Source organism: Apteryx rowi, unplaced genomic scaffold (assembly GCF_003343035.1).
Source record: "Apteryx rowi isolate R43461 unplaced genomic scaffold, aptRow1 scaffold_600, whole genome shotgun sequence".
NCBI lineage: Eukaryota > Metazoa > Chordata > Aves > Apterygiformes > Apterygidae > Apteryx > Apteryx rowi.
Window position 1 is genome coordinate 188,411 of NW_020450873.1, and position 23,944 is coordinate 212,354.

Sequence of the window (23,944 nt, forward strand, 5' to 3'; positions counted from 1 at the left end):
CTTCTGAGCTGAATACAGAAAATAATCCTCAGGAGTCACTTCTACACTTACTTCATATTTATTATTATTATTCCCAAATTGACTTTGCAGGAACCTTACTTCAAGGCACCAAGCTCCAAGGTTACCAGCATCTCTAGCATATCTCTGAACAGTTAGGTGTTAAGGAATTAACTGCTGTAGATGTTTCCTAAGAGTCCCTACACATCCATGTCAGACACTCCTGGAATGCAAATGACAGTGATGCTTAGCAAAATGCCATCTACAGAGCTGCAGATGCCAAAAACTGCTCAAACTCTGCCATATCTAACTATTATCAATTCTGATTTCAAGCGCAGCTTTCAAAAATGTGAAAACTCATCTACAAAAATTCACTTTAGACTGAAGTCATCTTGATTATGTATGAAAGTCTGTCAGTCATTATCCGCAAAAACTAACGATGAAAAATTAATCTTGACTGTGATGAAATCTAATATTACTTATTTGAATTACAGCAGTATCCAAAAACTCCAAAGAGGACTAACTCCCCCTTTTTTTTGCTAGACACTGTACAAATACAGAAAGAGAGAAAGAACCTGGACAGCTCCCAGTTTAGTTTTAAAAATAATACTTTAAAAATGTTTAACAAAAAAGGGAACTGGGAAAGAAAGATGAGGCTAACAGGGTACCCGACCGTTAATGCTTGCTGAAAGCACAACAGGTAACTTTGGAATTGCTATTTATTTGGAAGTGCACTGCACCATGCCTCACATTTTCCAAGGAGGAAAGGGTCCAGCTCGAAGGAGCCTGCAGCCTCCCGTGGTGCAAAAAAGACGGGGCACAGGTAGCAGGATGCCCAGGCAGGCAGCATTGAGCTGTCAGAGCATGAGGAATGTGGCTTTGTGGAAGTAAGAAAAGTCCAAAATGGTTGCTGTGTGCAAAAAGGCATGGAAGTGACACATGAAGAGACTGACAAAGGTGGTAATATTTATTAAATAAAGAAAACCTGCTAATGAAGCAAAAGGCAGATGGAAGAAGACGAAACTCTACGCAAGTGAGTGATAAGGAAGAGCAGATATATACACCTCTCCAAGGGCTTTTTAATGGCAAGACATAGATAAATGAATAAAACAGAATCTTCATGTTTCCATCAGTTACACGTGTCCCATAGGCAAAACCGGGAAGAAAAGAAGTTTGAAAAGGGACAAAACCTAGAATTCTCCAGGCAAATACCTGAACTGAAGCAAACAGGTGGCCACAGCAGCAGAGCAGCCAGAAAAGAGGCATTTTGGCAAAAAGTGAGAGCAAGGGAGTGGCCGAGGGGGAAGGGGGAATGCTGTGAAGAGGGCTGAATCCGGGGATCGGATGTGTGAGCCTGAGGAGGGAAGAAGGAGATAGGAAGTGGTGGGAGGGGGACATGCTGAGAAGGAGGGTCGGGGCAGCCACGTGTGCAGCGGCGATGCCGAGGGCTCGGGGAGGCTGTGTGCCTGTCACGGTGGAGGCAGGAGGCAGAAGCAGTGAAGAGATGAGGACCTGGAGATGTGTGGTAGGATTTTGGAAACAGTAGCAGGATGAAGTACATGCAAAGTCATACGAGTGCACGGCATGGTGTTACCCCTGTCCTGCCCCTGCCAACCTGAAATCTGTGTATAATCTAAGCAAAGTCATGAGTTTTGGGTACTCTGTTATTCGAACATGTCTTAGTTGCATCAAGTTTAGACATAACATCCCATTTAGCTTGGCACAACTCTTGGCACAACCCAAATCCCTAAATTATCTCTGTCTTTGCAACCTCTTCACAGGGTTTTTTCTTCCAATTTAGTTAAAACACAAAGTAGCTGAGGAACTGCTTTGCAACAGATGTCAGCAGAAGCGAAGGCCTAAGCCTGCTCCCGGGCATGGAGAGCAGTGCCCGGCAGGCAGACACGGCAGGGCTCCCTTTGGATACCCCTGCCCAGCAGCACCACCTGCAGCTTTCCCTGCCCTGGGAGCTGGTGCAACATATGCACTTCTCAGACACGCTGCAAAACCCTGAGAGTTTTCTAAGTATGTACGTACTAGTACTTACTACTTATGTTATTTACTGAATATTTCCACATGCTTCTAACTTGAGAGCGGTGCGTGAGCTCCCTTCTGCCAGCCCAAACCCAACCTTTCTGGAATAAATACTGAGATTGAAACGTGATGACCTCAGTCTCTAACACGGACGGAAAAGGGCAAAGTGCTGCTTTCTACATAGTGACCATATTGTTCATCGCTACGCTGTTCCACGCAAGTGCAAAGGCATTCAATCAGCGGCATTTTCTGGCATAAAACTGGCATGAGGGGCAGACAGCCTCTCTGCTCTCCCTTTCCTCTGCGAGTTTCCTGCTGCCCGTGGGGACTGGCTCCTTCCCCTCCAGAGAAGAAACTCATGGCAGGGCTGATGCTTTAATGGTAGGAAAACATCATTCAGCACACTGCTAACACAATTCACCTATCAATCTATTTAAACAGCAGCAAACCCTGAAAATGAGCCAGAGGTTTATTTTTAACTCGTGTGTCAGAGCTCTTTGCCTTTTAAAGAGTGTCCTGGAGCTGCTTCGGGCCCTTATCTGCTTGGCAGCGCTTCAGCGGGCTGCGCCAGCGGCCGGCCCAGCCGCGGCCGGTCCCCGTCGCCGCCGCGGGCCTCCTCACCCACCGAGCAGTGCTGCTCAGCCTGAGCGACGTCGAGCGTCTCTCGGCATCTCAGCAAGGGCCGCTTATTCTAATAAAGCAATTCACCAAAAGAATAGGTAGAATATGGAAAAAATACCATTTTACAGTATGTAAGAAAGTCCCTTATTGTGTCCACAGATGCACGCAGAGATACACCAAGTTTTACTTCTCTCTGTGCTTCACATAATAGAGAGCTAAAAGTATATTCAGTGGAAGTATAAAAATAAGAAAGGTTTTTTATTTCCTCAATATAATATCCTTAGGTGAGGAGACCCTGTCTAGGAGTCTGATGAAACTGTTAATCCGCTCATTCAAACCACCACACAAACTGCGATGAAAAGATGCAGCACTGGGAAAAAAAGAACTTGCTGATCATATTAATCCTTCGTCTTCCATTCAGCTTCCTACATTAGTATCCTCTTTCCTTTTTACAGTCAACAATACCCCTCTCTTTCCTTATTTAATCCTTCATAATGCTATCATGTCAGACTTAAAAGCAACGCTTCTCAGTAACCAGACGAATTCTTTAATTTCTGTTATAAATAGAAGAGCTCTGAAATCTATCTGTAAACAGTGACACTGTACACCGACACTGTACACCCTAAAAGCCTGCATTTTGTTTCTGCACAGAAACGGCTGCTTTCCACAAAGCCCTCGCCTAGTCAAATGGGACTGACTCCTGACAGCCCACCAGGAGCGCAGCTGGGTGACTGGGGATCCCACAGTGAGGGCAACTGAGCATATGGATTTTTGCATTTCTCTTTTATATCTTTTTACACAGCAGACAGTTATTAATAGGACAGCCTGTGACTACCGGGAAGTGCCAAAAATCTTACAATCTGATTTTCCAAACCAGAAAAGCTTTCACTATCTATATGGTTTGATCATTTTACACAAGACAAGACAGTTAAACAGAAGAATTTTGTTTCAGTAAATTCCCTATTAGTGGTTTGCAGTTACTACACTGAAAACTACCATATTGCACAGTTCTTCAGAAAGATCCAAATCAGCAAATTGGCAGCCTTAGATACACTGACACTTGAGACAAGCTTGAAGAACTAAAAACTGAAAGCGTTTCGAGCATCTGGCCACTTCTATGGTGGGATTTTCAGAAATACCACTGTTTCTGAAAAGGACATACTAGGTCTGGTTTTGCATTCTTGAGACAAAACTCAAAAGCCTTCAAGAGGATTTTTTGACTCAGCAAGACAGGTACCACTTGTGCAGACCTGCAGCTGTGTGCCTGGTTAAATAAAAAAAATTCGGGTCACCTGCACACACCAGGTCACAGCTAGATGACCCATCGTCTCTATTACTTTACAAATAATACAAGTACCACCAACACGATTAATCTTACCTTATTGTAGTACTGCACCTGGACGGAGTGCCACTGCCCGTCACTGACCCCTCCTGGAACGAACGGTGCCACCGTAGTGGTCGTCTCCCCTGGAAGGGCAGCGAGAGTGCACGGAGGGAAAAATCAGTCAGCGTTACAAAGCATGCCCTGCTTTGCCCGAAACCGAAACGCAGAGAGACCCCCATTGGACGCGGGATGCCGCTGTACCCCTTCACCCCAGAGGAATTTGGAATTTCGTCCTGTGAGACAGTGAGTATCCTCAATTTCACTGAATTGCTTTGGAGCACAGATATAAAAACAGCTTCTGGCACGTTCCAGTGAATTATGTTATTTTCTACTATGCTTCCGCAGAGTGCAATAGCAGACGCGTTTGGTAGGTACAGCTATTGCCGAAGTGGTCAGCTGAGGAAAACGCATGCAAGAACTTTGCTGCTTCTCTGTCAAAAGCAGCACTTTAAGGTTTTTTTTGCTCTGAAGAGTATTATGTGGGGATATTTGGTTAGGGAAAGGAAGCCTACTTCTAGTCAAAGGGGAGCAACTGAAACGGGACAGCACTCCTGGTTAGACAGCTACAAGTACGGAGCACATGGACGGTAACATTTTTCTCAGCAAATTTTTACCTGTGATTAACGAAATTATTGGCAGCCTTTCAGTACCTCAATTTTAAAGAGGGTTCTTTATACTGCAATTTTAAAGTAGAAGCTTTTAAATTAACCTGAGTCAGCACAACCAGCTTAGCAGCTAGGCATATCTGTTCTGATGTAACAACAAAATAAATATTTGGTCAACAGTACATAAAGGCCTGGCACAGAGAATAGATTGCTAGGTTTTGTCTTTTTTTCCTTTCTCTCTCTCTCTTTTTTTTTTTAATTCTGGGCAAAAGTTCCTGTTACTGAGGAAGAAGAGGAGAAATGGTTGGAAAATTCTACATAATAAACCACAGGAAAAATAACTCCCTCCCATAAGCTAACAAAGTTCACATTATTGTTGAACTTAAAATGTACTTTCTCCTCTTTATTTGCAACCAGTACTTTACCCTGTGTCCTTTACTCTCCTTTAACTTCCATCCTATATACTTCTGTTATTTAAATAATACAGATTTTATTTTAGCACGTGGTTGACATCTTGCTTTGAAATGGGCCTCACTTGCTGATAGAAAAAATGTGGTAAAAATTAATTTTTTTATTCAGCTAGGTAGCTTCTGCAGAAATAAGATCATTGGTCTCTAATCATTTTGCTTTGCTTGCTGCAAAAAAAATGTTGTGACAGGTAAAACAATCAGATCAAATGTCCAAAACTTGTACTGTTCGTTACATGCTACTTAAAACCATAAAACACAAACCATTCTTCTTCCAAATAAAATACAGTTTGTAACATACAGGACCAGACCTGCTCTCAGGTGCAGTAGTGCAATCTAAATTTAGTTTCATGTATTTTAAAGGAGTTTCTCCACATTTAAATGCACAAGTGGAATTTATTCTCATTCATCCTCAGGGTACCTTCCTAGCAATTTGATTCAAGTTTAGACAGGTGGAGGACAGATACAGAATAAAGCAAATCTCTCCAACTGTAGCATGTTATTTCATTGCACTGATCCATTCAAAAGCCTGCCTTAAAATCCGATTTGGACATCTTATAAGTAAATAAAGAAGAAGTGAAATTGGAATATCTTTAAGGGCACAGATATGCACTTCAGCACATGGGGTAAATCCGTGGGGTCACTTAGGATTCACAGCGGGGTCTCATGGCCACGACTGTCGCTGGTGGTGAGTGTGCAACCCTGACGTAGGCTAGGCCTCTGCGTCTACTGTTCTACGGTTCGCAATGTCTCACTTTCAATAAAAATCATTTGGAGTTGCTCACAGCCTGTAGGTCCACCTTGAAATTGGAAGGCAAGAAATAACAGTGTTATTTTCCTGAGTTAGGTGCCCATTGGAGAGGTCTCACCTAACCTAGATGAAAGCCTGGCCATCGATGCCTGCTGCAGAAGGTCTTGGGCATGCTGCAAAGCTACGTGCTGACAACTTCACGTGCCTCAACTATTGCGGAAATTAGTGCGTATCAGAAGGTGCTGGCTTTGTCCTCATACAGAATGAAAGCAAGCACTGAAGCCCCCACACCTTGTTCCCTAGCCCACCTTCACAAAGAACGGTCAGTTTGGTTCTCCTAAATTCTTTGTGGTTCACCGCTTCTTCCAGCTGGAGGTGCTTTAATATACCTCCACAGACCCCAGTGGTGGCATTGTTTACCAAAAATGAATAGAGTGGCAGGCAGTTTTTGTTTGCTTGCTACTTCTTCTTTCGGCTCATGTATGATTTTTGGATAACATTTATGGACCTAGTTTTCCTGATGGCGTAGTGTAAAAAAGAATAAACACACAAAATGAATCACAGCATGATTAAAGGAAGTCCCTTTTAAGCAAACATTAGCTAGGAGGCCAGCTTTCAGACTAGTGCCAATATTTTAGAGTAGTCGTAAACTCTGGGTTTTATAACTGATATGTTGACAGGCTCCTACCTACAATAGTGACTGTTATCACTACAAACTGTTACAGTCTGGAGTGTTTTGCAACTCTCTGCACCAGTTGTTAACTGTACAATGTCAATCAGTTACTCAATCAACAAGGCAGCAAAGAACTATATAAAATCATTAAGTACATTTCCGAATGCGCTGAGCAGATCTCGTCACCGAAAGTGAAACGCTAGACTCAGGCAACACCTCACCTGCAGAGAACGTTAGCTGTATCTGCTCTTCAATGATCTCCAATGCGATAAAGTCATGCTTCTCATTAAAACGCCCGTTGTAGAGAAGGAGAGCATTCCTCTCTCGGGTTGCAAACCTAGGACACGGAGACGAGGAATCATTTCACGTTTAAGGGCTTACAGAGTACAGATTGACAGTTGAGTCACCTTGAAGAAAGATAGCATTAGAATTACCAGAAAAGTAAGCCCTACATCTTTCTTTAGGCATAAAATCATAAAATAAAGTAAGTAGCAGGATAAAAATATTATCTCACAATCTACGGAGACAGGCAAGATAGAAACTACAGAAACTACTCTGCATATTCGCAGAGCTCTGCTGCGGATACTGATCCTAAAGAAAGATGAAATTATACACATACACACTTCAGAGTGAGTACCTGAGACTATTCAAACAGTAGCAGCTACTACACTGTGCAAACAGTCCAAAAGCTAGCAAGTATTTCACATCAAAGGGGCAGTACTTGCTGCCTGCTTACTGTCTAAATGCTATATGCTACAAAGAGAGTCATAAACAGATTAGAAAGAACTGCTGGGGAGGGAAGGGGAAAAGAAAGATAAGAGTTACTTTAATAATGTTGTGCAGATAATCAGGGTTCATCAATCAACAGTTAAGGCAGCTGGAGGAAGGAAAATAAACACTTTAATGATTCCACTGTATCAGCTCCAGTGGGTATTTTTTATTTTTCTTGCGCTTCTAATATGGGAGGCATCACACCTTTCCTGCAGAAAAATAGACAACCTCGCTTCTAGAAAAGTCTGCTTTTTGTCTGCACAGAACTTCTTTTGAAAATTTCTGCATGTTTTCTGTCTTTTAGAATTTTTAATTGAACCCTAATATCTTTGGGGATTTACATGCACTTCTCCTCTGCTTAGGAATGCAAAACTTTAATACACTTTACATAAACATTTTTTCAAAGATTAATATTATATAAAGAGAGAAGAAGAGCAAAACCATGGGAATCTCTTATGTTTCCAAACGGTAGTGTAGCTTGATTTTATATCTTGAACTTCAGGAACTAGCCTGATTTAAGTTAACCCACTTCTACAAATGACTCAAATGCTGAACACAGCTAAGGTAAAACTCCCTGCCATGAGTGAAGAAATGATTCTTGTGTGTCTCAAGTCACATCTACTAGCAAGACCCTATGCAGTATAACAAAAACATCGAGGTCTGGTATTTGAAATAAAAAATTCAAAGCCAAAGAATATTTTTTAACAAAAGTTGGTTATCAGACACATTTTGCTGTGAATCACACATAGTAGAGACCCTTCAGAACCAGGGGCCTGAATTTGAGCTATACAGAAATGAGAACTTCTGTTCCACAGAAATGTTATCATTTTTGAAGGAGGAGAATGAATTGTTCTGGTTCGAAACACAAAAGTCAAAATTTTGAAATTTCCCATAAAATAAAAATTCCAAAAGATATCCATTACAGTCAATTAAATGTTATATTACCATTTTGATTACTTTAAATTAGATCTTGAAACATATCTTTATTTCTAAATATATTTAAACATAATATAAAATTATATTTAAAGAAGTAAAAATCAAATTAAATTAAGACACTACAGTTGAAATATTTCAATATTATAAAAATATTAATTTACTTTTCAATTTTCACTGTCATACATTTCATCTAGGGCAATAAAGTTCCTATAAAACATTTTGGAAAACTGCATTTTTCTGTGGGCTACTACATCATCAAAACTTTTTTGATCAAATCTGTCCAGAATATATATGACAGAAAGAAATGAGAAATATATGCTTCTTTAGTGGAGAGAAACACTTAGTTTGAGCGGCAGCAACAGGAACATTAGTTCTGCTTGAAAATATTTTTCTGATACAGTTACAATCCTCTACCATGATTTTAATTAAAAGAAGGCAAAGTATTTTTTCTATTTTTTACACCTGTTTACTCTGTGTGTGTTCATTTTCATTCTTTGCCACTGGCTAACTGCATCTTTTGTATCATATTATTAGTCCAGTATCATTGCTTTTGGACTTGCCTGGTTATCACTGGTGGGGGGAAAAAAGTTCTGTTTTTTAATAGAAGGGGCCTTTTTAAACTTAGGACATAGAAAATAAAGGGCATGCTTTCTTCGAGGCTGGAAATTTTGAATAAATAATTAGAAAACATCACCACTGACAGTGTCTTTTGGAGTGAAGATTGAAGAGCAACTGCTGGGAGGAAGCCAGGAAAGCAGAAAAATGTATAAAGTCGGGAGCAGAAATCAGTAATCTAAATAATAAGAGTATGGTGTAGCATACAGCAAAAGTGTTGGGCAGCAATACATGGTATATAAAATCTATACGCCCCAAACCATTTTGGTACTGGAAATGTTCAATAGTTTGCAAAACTCATAATGAATATATGGACTACTTTTTAAATCCCATTTTAGTTATGAGAATGGACTATACAAACATCCCGTGCTTTGTCATGCAAGGGGAATTTAAGGCTAATGGGATCTAGACACCCTGGGATTTTAGGAATGTTCCTGAATTACGAAATATGTAATGGCAAATCCTTTGTCCAGTCAAACGGTTAGTTCTTGCTCACCCTCACATAACATTTTCTACTTGTGTTGAAGGATAATAAAAGCCAAAGAAATAATAAGTATAAAAAAAAATTTTCAGGTACAAAAAGCTAAATGTGTCATTATCCCAGACATTTTGGGATGAGTCCCATGATGACCTAGACCTTTTATAATCACACTGAAGGAATGCAATAAATAGGCCATCTAGGTTATAAAGATTGTGAACAAATCATGGTATAAGCACCATGTTATGGTATTTTGCTGTTTCTCAGGAATGCCTACAAGGAGAATTTGAGTCACTTTAACTTGAAGCACCCTACACATCAAAGATCTCTTCCTGAAAGCCTGAAAAATGATACCACGTGGCTGCTGGGACAATCCAAGGGCAGTACAGGTAATTTATGCGGGCAGCCAGCCTAGAACACTCCTTTGTTTGCACTTACTGTAGATCTGACAAGTCCAACAGAGCCTTTTGCTTCTAAGCTTTTCCGTGTATTTAGATCTGATGCTCTAAAACAGTCTTTGCAGGCACAACTGTTCCCTCCCTCGTCTCACTTGCAAACCCTATCTGCATTTTCTGATTTAACAAAAATTTCAAGATGCCATAAAATTTTGACCTCAGGATTAAGGCAGATGAAGAATAAAATGGAAAGAAGCTGCCTGGCCTCAGAGAGATGTAAAACACCAAGCAACTGCTGAGGGCTAGCTAGGTAGGAAGTGTGGTTGGTTTCGTCAGTCCTTCTTTCTCCAGAAAGCCACACAAATGCGTCCATTGTTGCTACTGTTCTCTTACCTGTCCACAAATCCCGAAGTTTGCCCTTTGGAGTCAGGGCTAACACATTTTGTGCTATTTACTCAAAGTCAACTGTGAGGGAGAACCAAAGGTCAATCTTGACCAGCTAAACCAAGGAAAAGCTGCTGATCTGGCCGGCAGCAGGATGAGACCAGGACCAGGAGCCGGGTGGGAAGGCTGGGAGGAGTGGAGGTGAGGAGCAGGGCAGTGGGGCTGTATCCAACCCCACATCTGGACATGAAGCACGGCCAGGAGCCCAGCTGGGAGCACCCGCTGAGCACGGGCTGTCAAGGCCGTACATGGTCAGATCCTCTCAGCAGCTGGGATGCAGAAGAAGGGAAGGGTGTGCTCAAATAAGCAGCAAGAACTGGCATGGTCTGAAGCTACTCTGAAAGTCAGGGGGCCACAGATACAACTGGAAAAAAGCCTTATGTACTTGAGAGGTGGGCAAACCTGTCCCGGTAAGCCCGTCCAACCATTCCTCAAGCCTGTCCGGCCAACTGCTGCTGAGACTTGGCCAGTGGTTGCGGCCAGACACCACTTTGCTGCCTGGGAAGGTGCAGATGGGAAACCACTGCCCAGCACAAAAAGCTTGGCCATAAAGCTAATGCAGCTCCCACTAAATTTTACGCACGGCCCCCTCTCTCCCCTCCTTTCCCTGTGTTGCACAACCCCGGTTACAGGCACGCTGGAGCGGAGAAGGGTCATAGGGACATCGGCAGCCCGGCCTTGCCAGCTCCCCTCCCTCGAGTCAGCGTAGTGGCAAAAATGGGCAGCGTTCCCTTGCCAGGCCTGGGATCGAACCCTGGGTGGGACACGCTGCTCCAGTGACATCCCCTGAGTGGCTGCAGCAGCTACGAGCGCCCTCCTTTAACAAATGGCCGTTTTCTAGATGCTCCTGGCACTTGTGCTCCCTCCTAGCCCGTGAAGGTTGAAATGAGCCTCCTCTTCTAACCGCCTAGAGGATTTCACAACATCTCACCAAAATACTAATCTCCATAGCAGAGGAGATGAATAAACTGCTTGTTAAAAAAGTGACTTTTTTAGTAAAAGAAGTTTTTAATAAAAGTTTCTAGGAAAAGAAACACAGTCAGCACTTCAACAGCCTCAGCAGCCAGGCAGAAGTTAAACGCTTTCAAGTAACATGATCCTTCGCCACTCTCACAAGAGTCAGTGTCAGAAATCTCCCAAGAGCTACCTCTACACAGTAATTTGGTGGGTTACGATATTTAATAAATACACTCTGAACCCAAATGGAGAAGCAATTGGACACAGACCTAAGCTCGAATCCTTCCATGCCGGGATAAACAAGGAAAAGGAGGGACTTACATGAGGGACACTGTGAAGTGGAAGCGCTGCCGTAGCCCCTTGAAGGTGATGAACGACTGCGGGGGGAAGCTCCTGGTGGTCATTTCACAGTAGGGTCTTTCATATTCTCCAGGAGGACACTCGCATTTGAATCCTCCTATCAGCAGGTTAACGCAGGTTCCTCCGTTTTTGCACACCCCGGGAGCGCAGCGGCCAGAGCGAGCGTTCACTTCGCAGTACTCTCCTAGAAGGGGAGAAGCAAACACCAGGGAATGAAATATTTCACCCTGAGCAGCAGGTTGCCAGAGACGGTGTGGCTAGATAACCGTTTCTGCTCAAAGTTAAGCTGTTTTCAAACTTCTGCCCCCGATTTCTTCTGTAATCAAGGGACAGATCTGTAACTGGAATAAGGATGCTGCATTGTCTTTCAAGTCTCAATTCTGAATGTGGCTCAGAACATTATTTGCTGAGTGATCCTCTTTCAAATATTTGACGATGTTGGCTCAAGTTTTCAGATTTCTTGGCTGCTCTCAGAACTGGTGATAAATATAAAGCTGGATAGATCTGTATGGGAGGAGGTAACACCACCATTTAAAAACTTGTACACTCCCTGTCAACCAAAATATGTGTAAATTGTTCCAGTATTTCACTACGGGTTGGAAATTGGGTAAACAGATAAGTGTTTGCACTTCACCTTAAGTGGAATTTGGCTTTATTGCCCGTGTCACCCAGGCAGGGCATGGCTGAGCTTCGAATGCAACAGTCTGAAAGCTTTTAAAGAATGAATGAGCAGGATACAGATGACATATATATTGCTTAATCTTTTCCTCTGCATCCTGCAGGCGACAGTCATTTAGCGAATCTTTCAGAGATGTGCATAGTACCTTCATTCAGTAGTTAAGGATTTTGTGTATCACTTACTGAAGTTGTTTTTTTCTATGTGATTCACCTTTATTCTATTCAGAAGTCTGTATTAAGCTGCATTAAACATAGGTTCTGAAAAATGAGATGTAGATTTGCCATAATACTTCCTGTGTTTGCCCAAAATTTGACAGTGGATCATAATTTTAAAAAATAATTTGTGATTTTGTGGTTTGTGCAGAGGATATTCACTTAAAAAAAAATCTGCTGTGGCCGGGACAAAAGCAGTTGCTGAATTAATCATTATACAGAAAGCTAGCCCTCTGTGTGAGCTAATTAGTTAACATTTATGTTTTGGAATGTGCCTTTCTAAGGGAACTGTAATTGTGATGCTTTACTGGGTGTTCAGATCCTGCATATTAAACTGCTCACAGAAACTGAAGGTGGCTTATATGGCTGAATTTTACCCAGTAACAACGTTTGACAATCAAATGTAGAGCAAAACTGCTCAACACAACCAGGTGAAGGAACACATTTCCAACCATCTAGTATTTTCATGATTACTTGCCACAAGATTATAGTTACATTAATTCAAACACAGTTAAAATTGTGCAAATGCATTCCTAAAGGAAAGTAAAAGCAGCAGGAACTATGGGCGGTGATTCACAAACGAAGGCAAATGAAAACGGAAAGCTCTGCTCCGCCAGCCACCCCTGCAGCCCAGCTCCCACAGGTTCCCACGCCAAAGACGCGATGGCTGAGCAGTGTGGGAAGCCAACTGCTGATTCTTGGGCTTTGCAAAACTACTGGACCAAGCCAGCAAGCCAAAAATGCTAAAGTAATAAACTATATAGCTGAAAGTCTGACTTCAAGCCCATGCTTAGAGCTTTTTTGATTCAGGACTGATGTTCTTAGATTCTCATTTTAACATACTAAGATGAAATGCTGTGAAAACCACTTGATAAGTACTTTCCTGTTTCCCTTTATTGACTGTGAGTATCAGGTTAGGCAAGATTATGTAAATACACCATCCTTAATATTTTGGAGAGGAATTCAGGTAGATTAAAATGCTTTATGATGTGTTTCTTCTGCAAGAAATTTTATAAATTACCAAGATAAAAAATTTCTCAATCTATTGATTATGCCAAGGAAGAGCACACACGCACATCAAATGCATTAGAGAATCAATGGTCCACTGCATAACCAGAGTCAATCCCCCTCAACCCAATAATTGCACAGATCTTGTGTACCAGAACTCTCCAAAAATTGAAAAAGCACAGTTCCTACATAAAAGACTAAACACAGGTTTGTCCCCTTTAAAAAAGTAGTGCAATATTCTGTGAAATAAATCTCCAACTCAGAGTGGAATGTAATCTTCAAGGCTTTCTGAAAACAGAATGATATATTTGGCAAAAGCAAATAAAGCACAGACCTGAATACACAGGGAAAAAAGACAAGACCCAAGCTAAAAGGAGAGATTCTTGTCATGCTAACATGCTGTAGAAATGCCATGGCAATACAGAGGCATAATATAAAAGCCTAAGTTTGAAGTCATTGAGGTTTTGTATTAATTCTATGATATAGCAAGAATTTATAGACTATTTGTTTACAGGCATAAAACTATTTAAGAGAAAATTTATTGGAAGTATATTGAAAAGTACTGAAAGTATATTGAAAGTATACTGAATTAAGTTTATTACCTCTTTTCATTACGGCAGCTTAAAAAAGTAGTTTTAAAAAACTGTAATTCAATCCTATATATGATCTTTTGTCCTATATTCATTCAACTGTAGCATAACTGATGTCCCAGTTACTAAAATTATTCTGAATTCTCATTGCGCATGTAAATGAGAACTGAATTTGAAGCATATCCTTTGATGTTGAATTTTCATATTTTATGTATATTGACCAAAATACATTAAAATATCTTTTTTGAAATCTCTGCAAGAACTCCAAGGCACAAAGGTCTATGAAGAAACTTGATAAATCCTTATTTACCATTTTTCCAAAAGGAAAAACTGTACCTGGAATTATTTAGAAACACCACATTGTTGGCTTTATTAAGTAGCCAGCTGAGCAAATATTCCTGGTACTGCTCTGGTCAGGAGCACCTCCTCCATTCTGGCAATGCACTAAGCCTTTGTGCAGCTCTTCAGTTTGTCATTTCCACGGGTGGCCACCTCACCCTGGATGCACCATCATCTCACAGCACTGCCCTACATGAGCTGGGAGTCACAGCCCGAAAAGCACTATCAAAAGCTGAATTTAAGCCCACATGTACTAGCACTGGAAGGAAGAGCTGGCTGCGGGCTGACAGACCGAAGCCCAAGTCGGAAGCCCCTAAGGGAACAGCTACTTTAGGAAGTGGAAAGGAAGGGCATTGCCAACAGCCACAACACCAGCAGTCAGGATGAAAAATGAAGAGATTGTGTGTCCGCTTGCAGCTGAAGGTCAGGGGGCTGAGACGGCCGAGGAATCTGCACTGGTGCAGGGTACGTCCCCCAGTCCAGCGGGAAAAAATAGTACAACCCCGAGGGCGTTCTGGACTCAGGGCCGAAACGGGCTTGGAGATAAGAGCCGCGTGAGATAGCTGCGGCACACGGCCGGGACGGTGCCCGAGCTCACCCCTCCAGCACAGCCCCTCTGCCACCCGTCACACTTCTCTCTTCCCATCGCAGCATTTTCTTTGCAAGAATAATTTCATCTTTCACACTGGCCAGTATTTTAGCAATCACTTAAAACACTTCCTTTATATCGCAATTCAGTGAAATCCAAGCAGGAAATGTAAAGCTTATTCCCTCCAGCTGCTAAATCTAAAGCATGCGCTGTCAGATAACACTGCGCTGTGTCTGCCTGTTATCTGCTGGGCAGATTCTTGGGCTTTGAAAAGCTACTGGGCCAAACCGGTAAATGGTTTACTGTTACAGGATGGTAGCTAATCTTAAATTCTCACAATTAATATTGATGACTCTTACAGCTATGAAAGCCTGTAGCGTTTATACAGCCCTTTACGTAGTGTTTCCTGTTTCTAAAGCCCTTGAGATCACAATGTGATACTTGCTTTTGACCCTCCTTCCTACTTGAATTTAATATACCCCTTCTACAATTTTAAGATTAACTTTACAAAGATGTTAATCATAAAATTTCTAATATTAATTTTAAGAAAGGCATGATATCAGGCATAACATTACAAGAATAGGCAAAGAAAAAATTGGCTAGAAAATGGTTTAATTTGGTTTTCCTCTGATGCATTCCAAATGAAGTAGTGAAAGAGTTTAAACAAAGAATAAATGATGATAAAATTAAAAAGAATTAGAAAAGAAAGAAGTTATTTTAAAAACAAAAGAATAATCTCCTAATTGTAAATATGTTGTGAGCTGAACATCATTTGAGTATCAAACAGCGTATTCGCTTGCATCAATGAGCCAGTCAGAAATACTGCCATGGGTTTGTCGGTGAGTTGCTTGACCTTACAATGATAGACAACGTATAATGTCAGAAAGCCCTCTAAAAACAACATGGCATTGAAATAAATACAGAATTACTCTACACTTCAGTTTACTGTAATATGTTTTTACAATATTTCCATTCAAGGATTAGTCCCCAAAAACTTGTACTATTCTCTTATTATTTTCAATTGAAATACCACATTAAATATACATTAACATGAAGCAGCAGATCTGCAATGATGTTCTTGTTTCTTTTTTTCCAGTTTCCCTGAACACATATTAATTTTTCACTCAGTATCTGTAACTGTTTAATTTGAATTGATTCTTCTCTCCTTTCCTCCCTCCTGTCATTTGCTCTAGATATATATTAATCCTGTTCTCCATGTTTGTGGCTGCTTCACAAGAATGGAAACTTCTGGGAAACTGATTTAAGCAACCAGCCTAAAACAAGGTACTTCAAAGTGGAAAGCAGAAACAATAAGAAATAGGGCAACTAAATTCTTGAAGAATCCCCATTGCTCTAATAAAGAACCAACTATCATTAAAAATTTGTTTGATATGTTACACATTATGGGAAAATCAATCCTCCTCCTCCTCTGGTAACTAGAACGCTAATAACCTGGAATGATGATTTGTACTGAAGTGATCAATGCAGCAAGTAATAATAAGGTGGTTAAAATCATCAAACGAAGAAAGGAAAAAAAATCCTCACCCCAAACCTGCCACATATCTGGTTTTAAAATCTCCTGCACTAAGGTAAAGGCCACCCACCCCATGATATATGTATCGGTTGGCAGAGACCCAAAGCGATAGGCACTCTCGGAGGAGAGATAACCCCGCAGCAGAACTGCTCAAGCCAGATCTGAGGCTTTCCGTGCCTAACGCGCTAAAAAAAGACGTGGATTCCATTAAGGCTCTGCAGGCCTCCGAGTTAAACATTGATAGCCCGCGCGAACAGCGCGCCGGTGTCCAGTTACCCACACCGGCCACGGTACGCGCCACCGCTCTCGCTGCTCTCATCTTGTCGATACCTGCTCAGCACCGACTGCGAGTTTTAGCAGGGAAGCATAAAACCGCATCCCACAAAATGAACGGAGAACGCGAGAGGCAACAGGAGTTCGTCCTCTTTGTCCCACTCCATGGGGCTCTAATTTATAATTTCATTGCACATACAAATTAATTGCAGAGATAGCCTGGAAATCTCTCTTGGGGCAAGAGATAAACAGGGTGGGATTCAGCGCACTCCATTTAGGGGCAGTTTTGACATAGTTTAAGCTGATGGCAGTGGGATTTACCATAGTCCCACCCTTTCCCCAAACTCATTGCACATTTTTCCCCCTCCCGTGCACCAGCATTCATCCGCGGCAGCAGTGACTGATTTGTGGAGCTAATAGAGCAACCTGCCATTCGCTCCTTTATTGTGGGGTTAGTATTCTTCTGCTGAGGTCCTTCCAGGAGCAGCTGAATAGCCCAGCAGCACGGGGGGAGGAGGCAGGAACATGCGCCCAGGAAGGAGGGTGAAGCAATGGTCTTAGAAGGGTTGAACTGTCACGGAAACACAGCTTTAAGTAGGCTGTTGCGACTGCATTTTAGCTGGCTCACAGGCGGGCGTAGTGCCTGACTTCCATGAACTGGATCACCGCCTGCAGCGGACGCCCACCTCTCTCCATTGACTGCTCAGGAACTTACTGAAGGAAAAGGGATTCGTCATATGCCTGAAGTGCCCAGGTGCAAGCTGAGTAATGAAAATAAATATTGGATCTCGCCCATGAAGGGAAATTCGTGACTTTCATGACTCTGTGGTGCATGAGTCTAACCCCTGGAATCGAATGGGAAAATTTAGCCTTATTTCCCAGCACATTCCATTTACAAATGAAACATAATAATAATTAAAAAAAACAACAAAAAAACCCTCTCTGTATTTTATGAGAGACGTTAGAGAGCTGTTGCCCAGAAAAAGTAACCAGTCATTTTTAATGACGAAATTAGATCAAATAGAATTTAGAAGTCATCAGCGTACTGGTGACTGTGAGACAATTAAGGGAAGCCTGTAGTCATAAATCATTTTATACAGACAACTTAGAAGGTGTTGTTTGAAGGAGAGAGGTAAAATCTTGGTCCTTAGAAATCAATAGTCAAACTTCTATTGACATTTCCGAGAGGCCATAGCAGACATAGTCTTTAGACTTAATACTGACATTGATATTCTTCATTTTGGGAGGGATTTGAACCTTCATTATCCTGCTACCTCACATTCAAATTAGAAAATGTATTTTGATCTTTCCTTTTACTTATTAATTCACTTATTAATGTTTTAGTGCTGGGATCTAAGAAAATTAAAATCAGCCGCAACCTTCTTACATTCAGCTTAATGTTCAGTTTGGGGTCTCTCCTTCCTCTTGATTTCTGCTCTCTTTGTTGTTTCCTGCTCTATAAAAGCGGATTTTGAGAATTTTGAGTAATACATAGAGACATACAGACACACAAACACACACCACGCACACTGCCCACCCTGCTGTCCCCCACTATTTAAGACTAAATCCTACTAACTCATAATGACAGCTGTCTTTTGTAATTGAAGTAGCTAACTGTTCCAGATTTAACAAGATATTGTTAAATACCTTGTTATTCAGTAACCTGATTTAAAACACTAAGCAAAGTAACAACAAAAACAATTCCAAACAATCTTCCCACACTGTGAGTGGAGATACATACACACACACACACACACACACACACACACACACACATATTTTTTTAACATGTCAAGTAGCTCTCTGAGGTGATAGATAGCAAATGATCCTATATAAAGATACTCAGAAAATCACTTTTTTTACCTCTAGATCTGATTTAACTTTTCCTGTGGGCATAAGCATTAAACGCTGAGGCAGTGTGAAGAGACAGTGCAGAACTGCTAATGTTCTTACAGCTATATATCATCACTCTCCTTTACCATCACCCTGCTGCCTGTCTCTGGGCCATTTTCCCTGAAGTCCCTCTGGGCATTCCTGATAACTCACAAATCAGATTTCCAAAAATCATGGGACTGGATGAAGGTCACGAGATCTTTAATCACGAGATGCTCCAAAATAATGAACATGGGAAGCTTTTTATTTTCTGTTATTAGTTTCTCAAGCTGTGGGTGGCATCTGCTGGCCCCAAGGCATGTGAGAGCTTTTGATGGGCAAATTCCAGTCCGAAATGCCTAACTCAAACTAGCTGCTCAGAAGAAGCTCCCATTCTCAATTCCTCCCCAGTGGGAAGATGCTGGTGACTTCTTCCCTGATCTTCCTCCCAGTGGGGTCCTCAGTGACGGCATCTGCTCCCCAGCTGCTCTGGGGTCCATGGCCACCAGCATCTCCAGGGAGGAGGACTGCGATGGAAACCTGGCCAAATGGACAAGAGTAGGGCAGGACTCAGTCCCACCTGTTAATACTTCCCCTGCTACCAACAGAGTTAAATCAGCACAGTGCCACATTTCACAGAAGCACAATGATAAAAAGCTGAGGTCTCTGCTCTGCTGAGCTGCTTTGGCCATGGCTGTGGATGTGCCGTACTGCCCATGCGGCCGCTGGCACCCTCGGCTCCTCACCAGCCCCAAATCAGGCCAGCTCCAAAGCACAGTGCCAACCTGAGCAAAGATATGCTGCTTTCCTCCATTCCTTGCCTCCTCCCCTTCCCTGATCTCACAAAACAAAACAGGACACCCTGCAGGGATGGATGATTTGGGATTCGGGTATTTTTTTTCTTTTTCACATTTAAATGAGAAGGAATAATAGAAAAAAGAAACAATACGGAAGAGGATTAGTGATATTTGGGGCACATCTGTTGGAGAAATGAATTAGTCTGTGGATTCCAGAAATTATGAGCATGTTCTCAAGATGATATATACTCAGTCTGAATGGTCACTGGATCTTACGCTCCCATGCAACTTCTACCAATGTTGACTACGCACAGGAACTATGCACAGACAGAAGCCACGACCAAGTCTTTAATGTCTATGCTCTCTTTCTCATGTATTTGCTGAGGATTAAAAACTCTCAGTCAAAAAGCTTACATTTTGTTTACACTAGATAGCTCTCCATTTATGTTCCAGGAACAAGACCAGGAGCAGTACAAACCTCAGAAGTATTATCAACACTTTAAAACTTACCACAACTTATGGCAATGTGTTTTTTTTCTTTTAGTACCAGCATACCCTTGATAAGCAAGGAACCAGAAGTCACAGTAAAATATTCTTCATTTACAAAAACGTTCAATTTTGAAGTCCGCTTTGTGGCTTTGGAAAGAGAAGGCGCTAACTCAGGATTTTGCAGCTCATGGATTAGTGTCAATTCACTGTCAACACCATGTGCCACACCACCTTCAGCAGGCGCCTGCGTGAAGCCACCAGCACGGGGTCAGGAAAAGGGGCTCGAGCACACTGGGCAGGGACGCACTGGGCCACGGCGGGGGCCTCCCCGCCACCACTCCTCTGCCAACCTGGCACCACCTCACCCAAAGGCTTCAGAGGAAATGCTGAGAAAAAGCACTTTTTGGATGGTTTAGATGCGGTGGAGGAGAATGAGAAAGAAAACATATATGCCTTTAGCCTGCCACAGCTACCTAACAACAGTTTTTGCTCTATGGGATCCTATGGCTAATTTCTTATATTTTACTCTTTTGATGATTACAACTATCTCCAAGCTATGCAAGTTACCAAACCGCTGGTTGAAGTGTACAGTACCCTGATAAGCTGTCATCTCCCTCTTCATCTGACCTGTTAAGTTAAAGCTTTAGAGACCTTTTCAGGGTATGTCTTTCACACAGGACCATGTCAAGCACAAATCTACACAAGAGAGAAAAGAAGCACACAGACGTTTTCAGTTATTGGTGAGTTCTGCGGTAGGGAATATATGTAAGACATAAATATACACATACATTGTGTATATACAAATGTAAGACAATCTGTCACTGATTTGGGGTAAGATATGGTCACGAAGCACTGTCTTTCAAAAGCTTAAGCTTTATCTCTGTATGTATTTACTAGGGGGAAAATATTACTATAGATGCAAAGATAAAACCAAATTAGATTATGTCATTGTGCCTGCAATTTGCACTATATCTTACTTATAACAAACCTCTTGGTACAGATCTTTCTAAAAATCCCACCTTATTGCCATTCTCTGTTAAAAACTGATGAGAAACCTAGAGGTGTAAGAACAAAACACACTTGTGCATAACGTGTTAAATTTCTTTACAGAGGAATATCTCCCACTCTATTTTTAAGAGAAAGAGTCTTCCTCTGCCTTAACCATATGTATGCCTGACATTATTTTTTTCGTTCTGTTCTCCATGCCCCTTGATCCTTTTCCCGGAGTGTCATTATGCAGAGGGAACTGAAGGCTGGAGCAGCCACAGTGACTTTCGGGACATGTCTCCTTAGGGGCAGATTTTGCAGTCTGGTCTTTATTCGCATCCATGTGCACTTACATGCACTTCAGCATGGGAACCGGTTGCCTTACCTAGCCCTCACGTGTTTCCAAGGACAGCAGTAAAGGAAAAGGTCACTTGTGAACACGGCATGCCTGTATTCAGATGCCAAAAAAGAGCTATTTCATAATGCAAAGTTGCAATTTTTACTGGGCACTGAATAGCACCACCAGGCACTGTAATTCCACAAGGATGTGGTTTCACAGGCAATTTCAGTCCCTTCAGATATTAAACCGAAGGAAGAAAGCAAGCAAGGCAAGGTGGCTATGTTGGGGAGGAGGGAGGGTGCAATAACGTCTTTTATCAACAGGAACTCGGGGCTGAAAAGCCAGACAGACTTTCAGGCACAAACAGACATCCTGCTTGCTTTTAGCCTGTTTTTTTTTTTCCCTAAACTGCTTTCCATAGAAGAGGACACCAAAGGGCTGCAGCTCCCAATTCCCAAATTTTTAGGGAAAGGGAAGGCTCTAGCACTTATTTTTGAACAATTTAACTTAACATTAAGCAGTTAGAAAAGGACACTTACTTGCAAATAAGACAACTAACTGGCAGCAGAAAGACAGGAAGATAAGAAAGGTTTCAGGGATATGGGAAAAAGCAGATCGGGTTCTCCCCTTCCCTGGCAAACATTACGGGTACTGTTTTCTTTAGGAGAGTCCAGCCCTTTTTCCACTAAGCTCCCATTTCATTTTCTCCATGTAACTGTTACAGGCTTGATGTTCAGATTCGGAGTAAGAGTCAAAAGAGGGAAGAAACGGCCTGTCCTGATCCCCACCAGCCCTCTGAGATTAACTGCATGAGCCTTACTCCGCACACGGACATTAAAGGAAAATTGGTGAGAGCCTGCATTTTGTGTTTTCCAGGATTTGAAGTTTTCACAGGGAAATCACTCTCGCATCTTCTGTGTAACCCAATACAGAGGAAAAGATGATAGCACTGGGAAACAGGCAGACCTCAGTCAAAATCATGCCCCTTAATGTTTGACAGAAGCTTTCTCGGAAAGAGGAAGAATGGCCAGTTAGTGTGAATACTAGAAAAGAAGCCATAGAATATTTTAAAATGTAACTGAGAACAAAAAGCAACTAAATCAGGGAACTCTCCTTTTTCTTAATGAATCTTGGAAAAGATATTGTAAGGTCACACAGCTTGCACAGAAAACCTTGAAATAAATGTACTTTTTAATCTACAGGATAGGTAGAAATTCAAAAGTTATATTTTATATCTATATATATATATATATTTTTTTTTTAAACAGACTGATCAAAAATGAATTCGGTCAAGTTCCACAGCTAGTGGAATTCACTCTTGCTAAGACACTTAACTAGATTAAAATTCAGTTATTTTGCAAAATATTGTTGCATTTTAAAGTAAACTTATATGATTGCCAAGTCTTGTTAGAGTTAATATACTTTATGGTATCATCTAGATTGTGTTTAATTATTAATATAAGGCACTCAAAATAATGATGTTTCTTACAATGCACACATCAGTGTGCTGACCTCTTGAGTGTGGGTGGCCCTATCTAGCTAAACAATGTTTTTTTAATTATTGTATTGGAAAATACAATATATTAGCTCTACTATGCTTAGCTAAAGAGAATGTAAAAGACAGTGCAAAGCAAAATATATTCATCTTGATTTATAAAAATAAACTTAAAAACTCTGGATGATAAGTACTCTTAATGTTTTGATGCAGCTGAGCGGTGGCACAGTACAGTAGGAGCCTCGGAGACCAAAGCCCAGCCCCAATGAGTAGCAGGGGATTTGGATGCAGGCAGTGAACCGTGATGCTCTAAACAAAAGAGCATTTGCGACAGCAGTGAAATTGCCGTTCCCACAATGCTCCGCATAACTGTACCGCAGAGCTCTAATTATCTTGATGTTCAAGGCCAAGTGCCTCAGTCTGTTGCTCAACTGTCGAAATTTTCAATCATCGCAACACAAAGAAGAGACACACAAAAAACTACTTTAAACATTTTCTTCCCTAACAGGACATCACCCTAATACCCTCATCTCTGAATCCAACAGTCCATCCTGCTGTCTCCGTGATCACAAATACACACAGAAGCAGCATGTGTTCTTCACAGTTTTGTGCTATTTTCATTTGTAAGTGGTTTCCCAGTTTTGTGTTAGGAGATAAGAGAAAAGGAGTCCTGTGTACCGTGTTCTTTGGAAGTTAAATTTCTTTTTGTTTTGGAACATCTGAAGTATTTATTTCCAGCCTACTTGGAATTTCTTTTTTTAACCATAACCTATGATCTGCTATGAGAATTGTGAGTAGGTTTCCAGAACATGAGGTATATTGAAGAAAATAATACTTCATCATGATTTTATCTTCCCCACAAATAACTTAAAGGCAGGTTGCTGGGTTTTTCTCCTCCTTTCTCTTCTCCTTTTTCCCTATCTATCTGATTTGTTTTCAGTGAGAAACAACCAATCAAGACACCTCACCACTGGCAAAAGAAACACGCAAAGGGTAGTCTAATATATGGGTTATTTTGACACTTAGTAACTGTATGTTTTGACGTTTTAAAATGCATTTGTGTGGTTTACTTGCATTTTAAAATTTTATCGAAGTAACTGTTCCGACATTAAAAACAACTATGAGAAAAAAAAACAAGTCATATGTTACACAAGGCTCAACTTAGCTAAATCAGTAAAAGCACAATGGTAAACTATGAACACAGGGTAGTTTGCAGTAGTTTAATAAACTGCTATTTAAAATATTTTAATTA

General features: G+C 41.3%; 1 protein-coding gene across 1 annotated transcript in view; it reads right to left on the reverse strand.

Annotated features, from left to right (window-relative positions):
• The window catches only part of CELSR1 (cadherin EGF LAG seven-pass G-type receptor 1), a 180,561-nt gene that overhangs the window by 69,767 nt on the left and 86,850 nt on the right, over window positions 1-23,944 (reverse strand). Inside the window, exons 3-5 of the mRNA XM_026083448.1 lie at window positions 11,450-11,672; window positions 6,754-6,869; window positions 4,031-4,119 (exon numbers count right to left, since the gene is read on the reverse strand). Of these exons, the coding sequence (XP_025939233.1) occupies window positions 4,031-4,119; window positions 6,754-6,869; window positions 11,450-11,672 (428 nt within the window). The remainder of the gene's footprint in view (window positions 1-4,030; window positions 4,120-6,753; window positions 6,870-11,449; window positions 11,673-23,944) is intronic.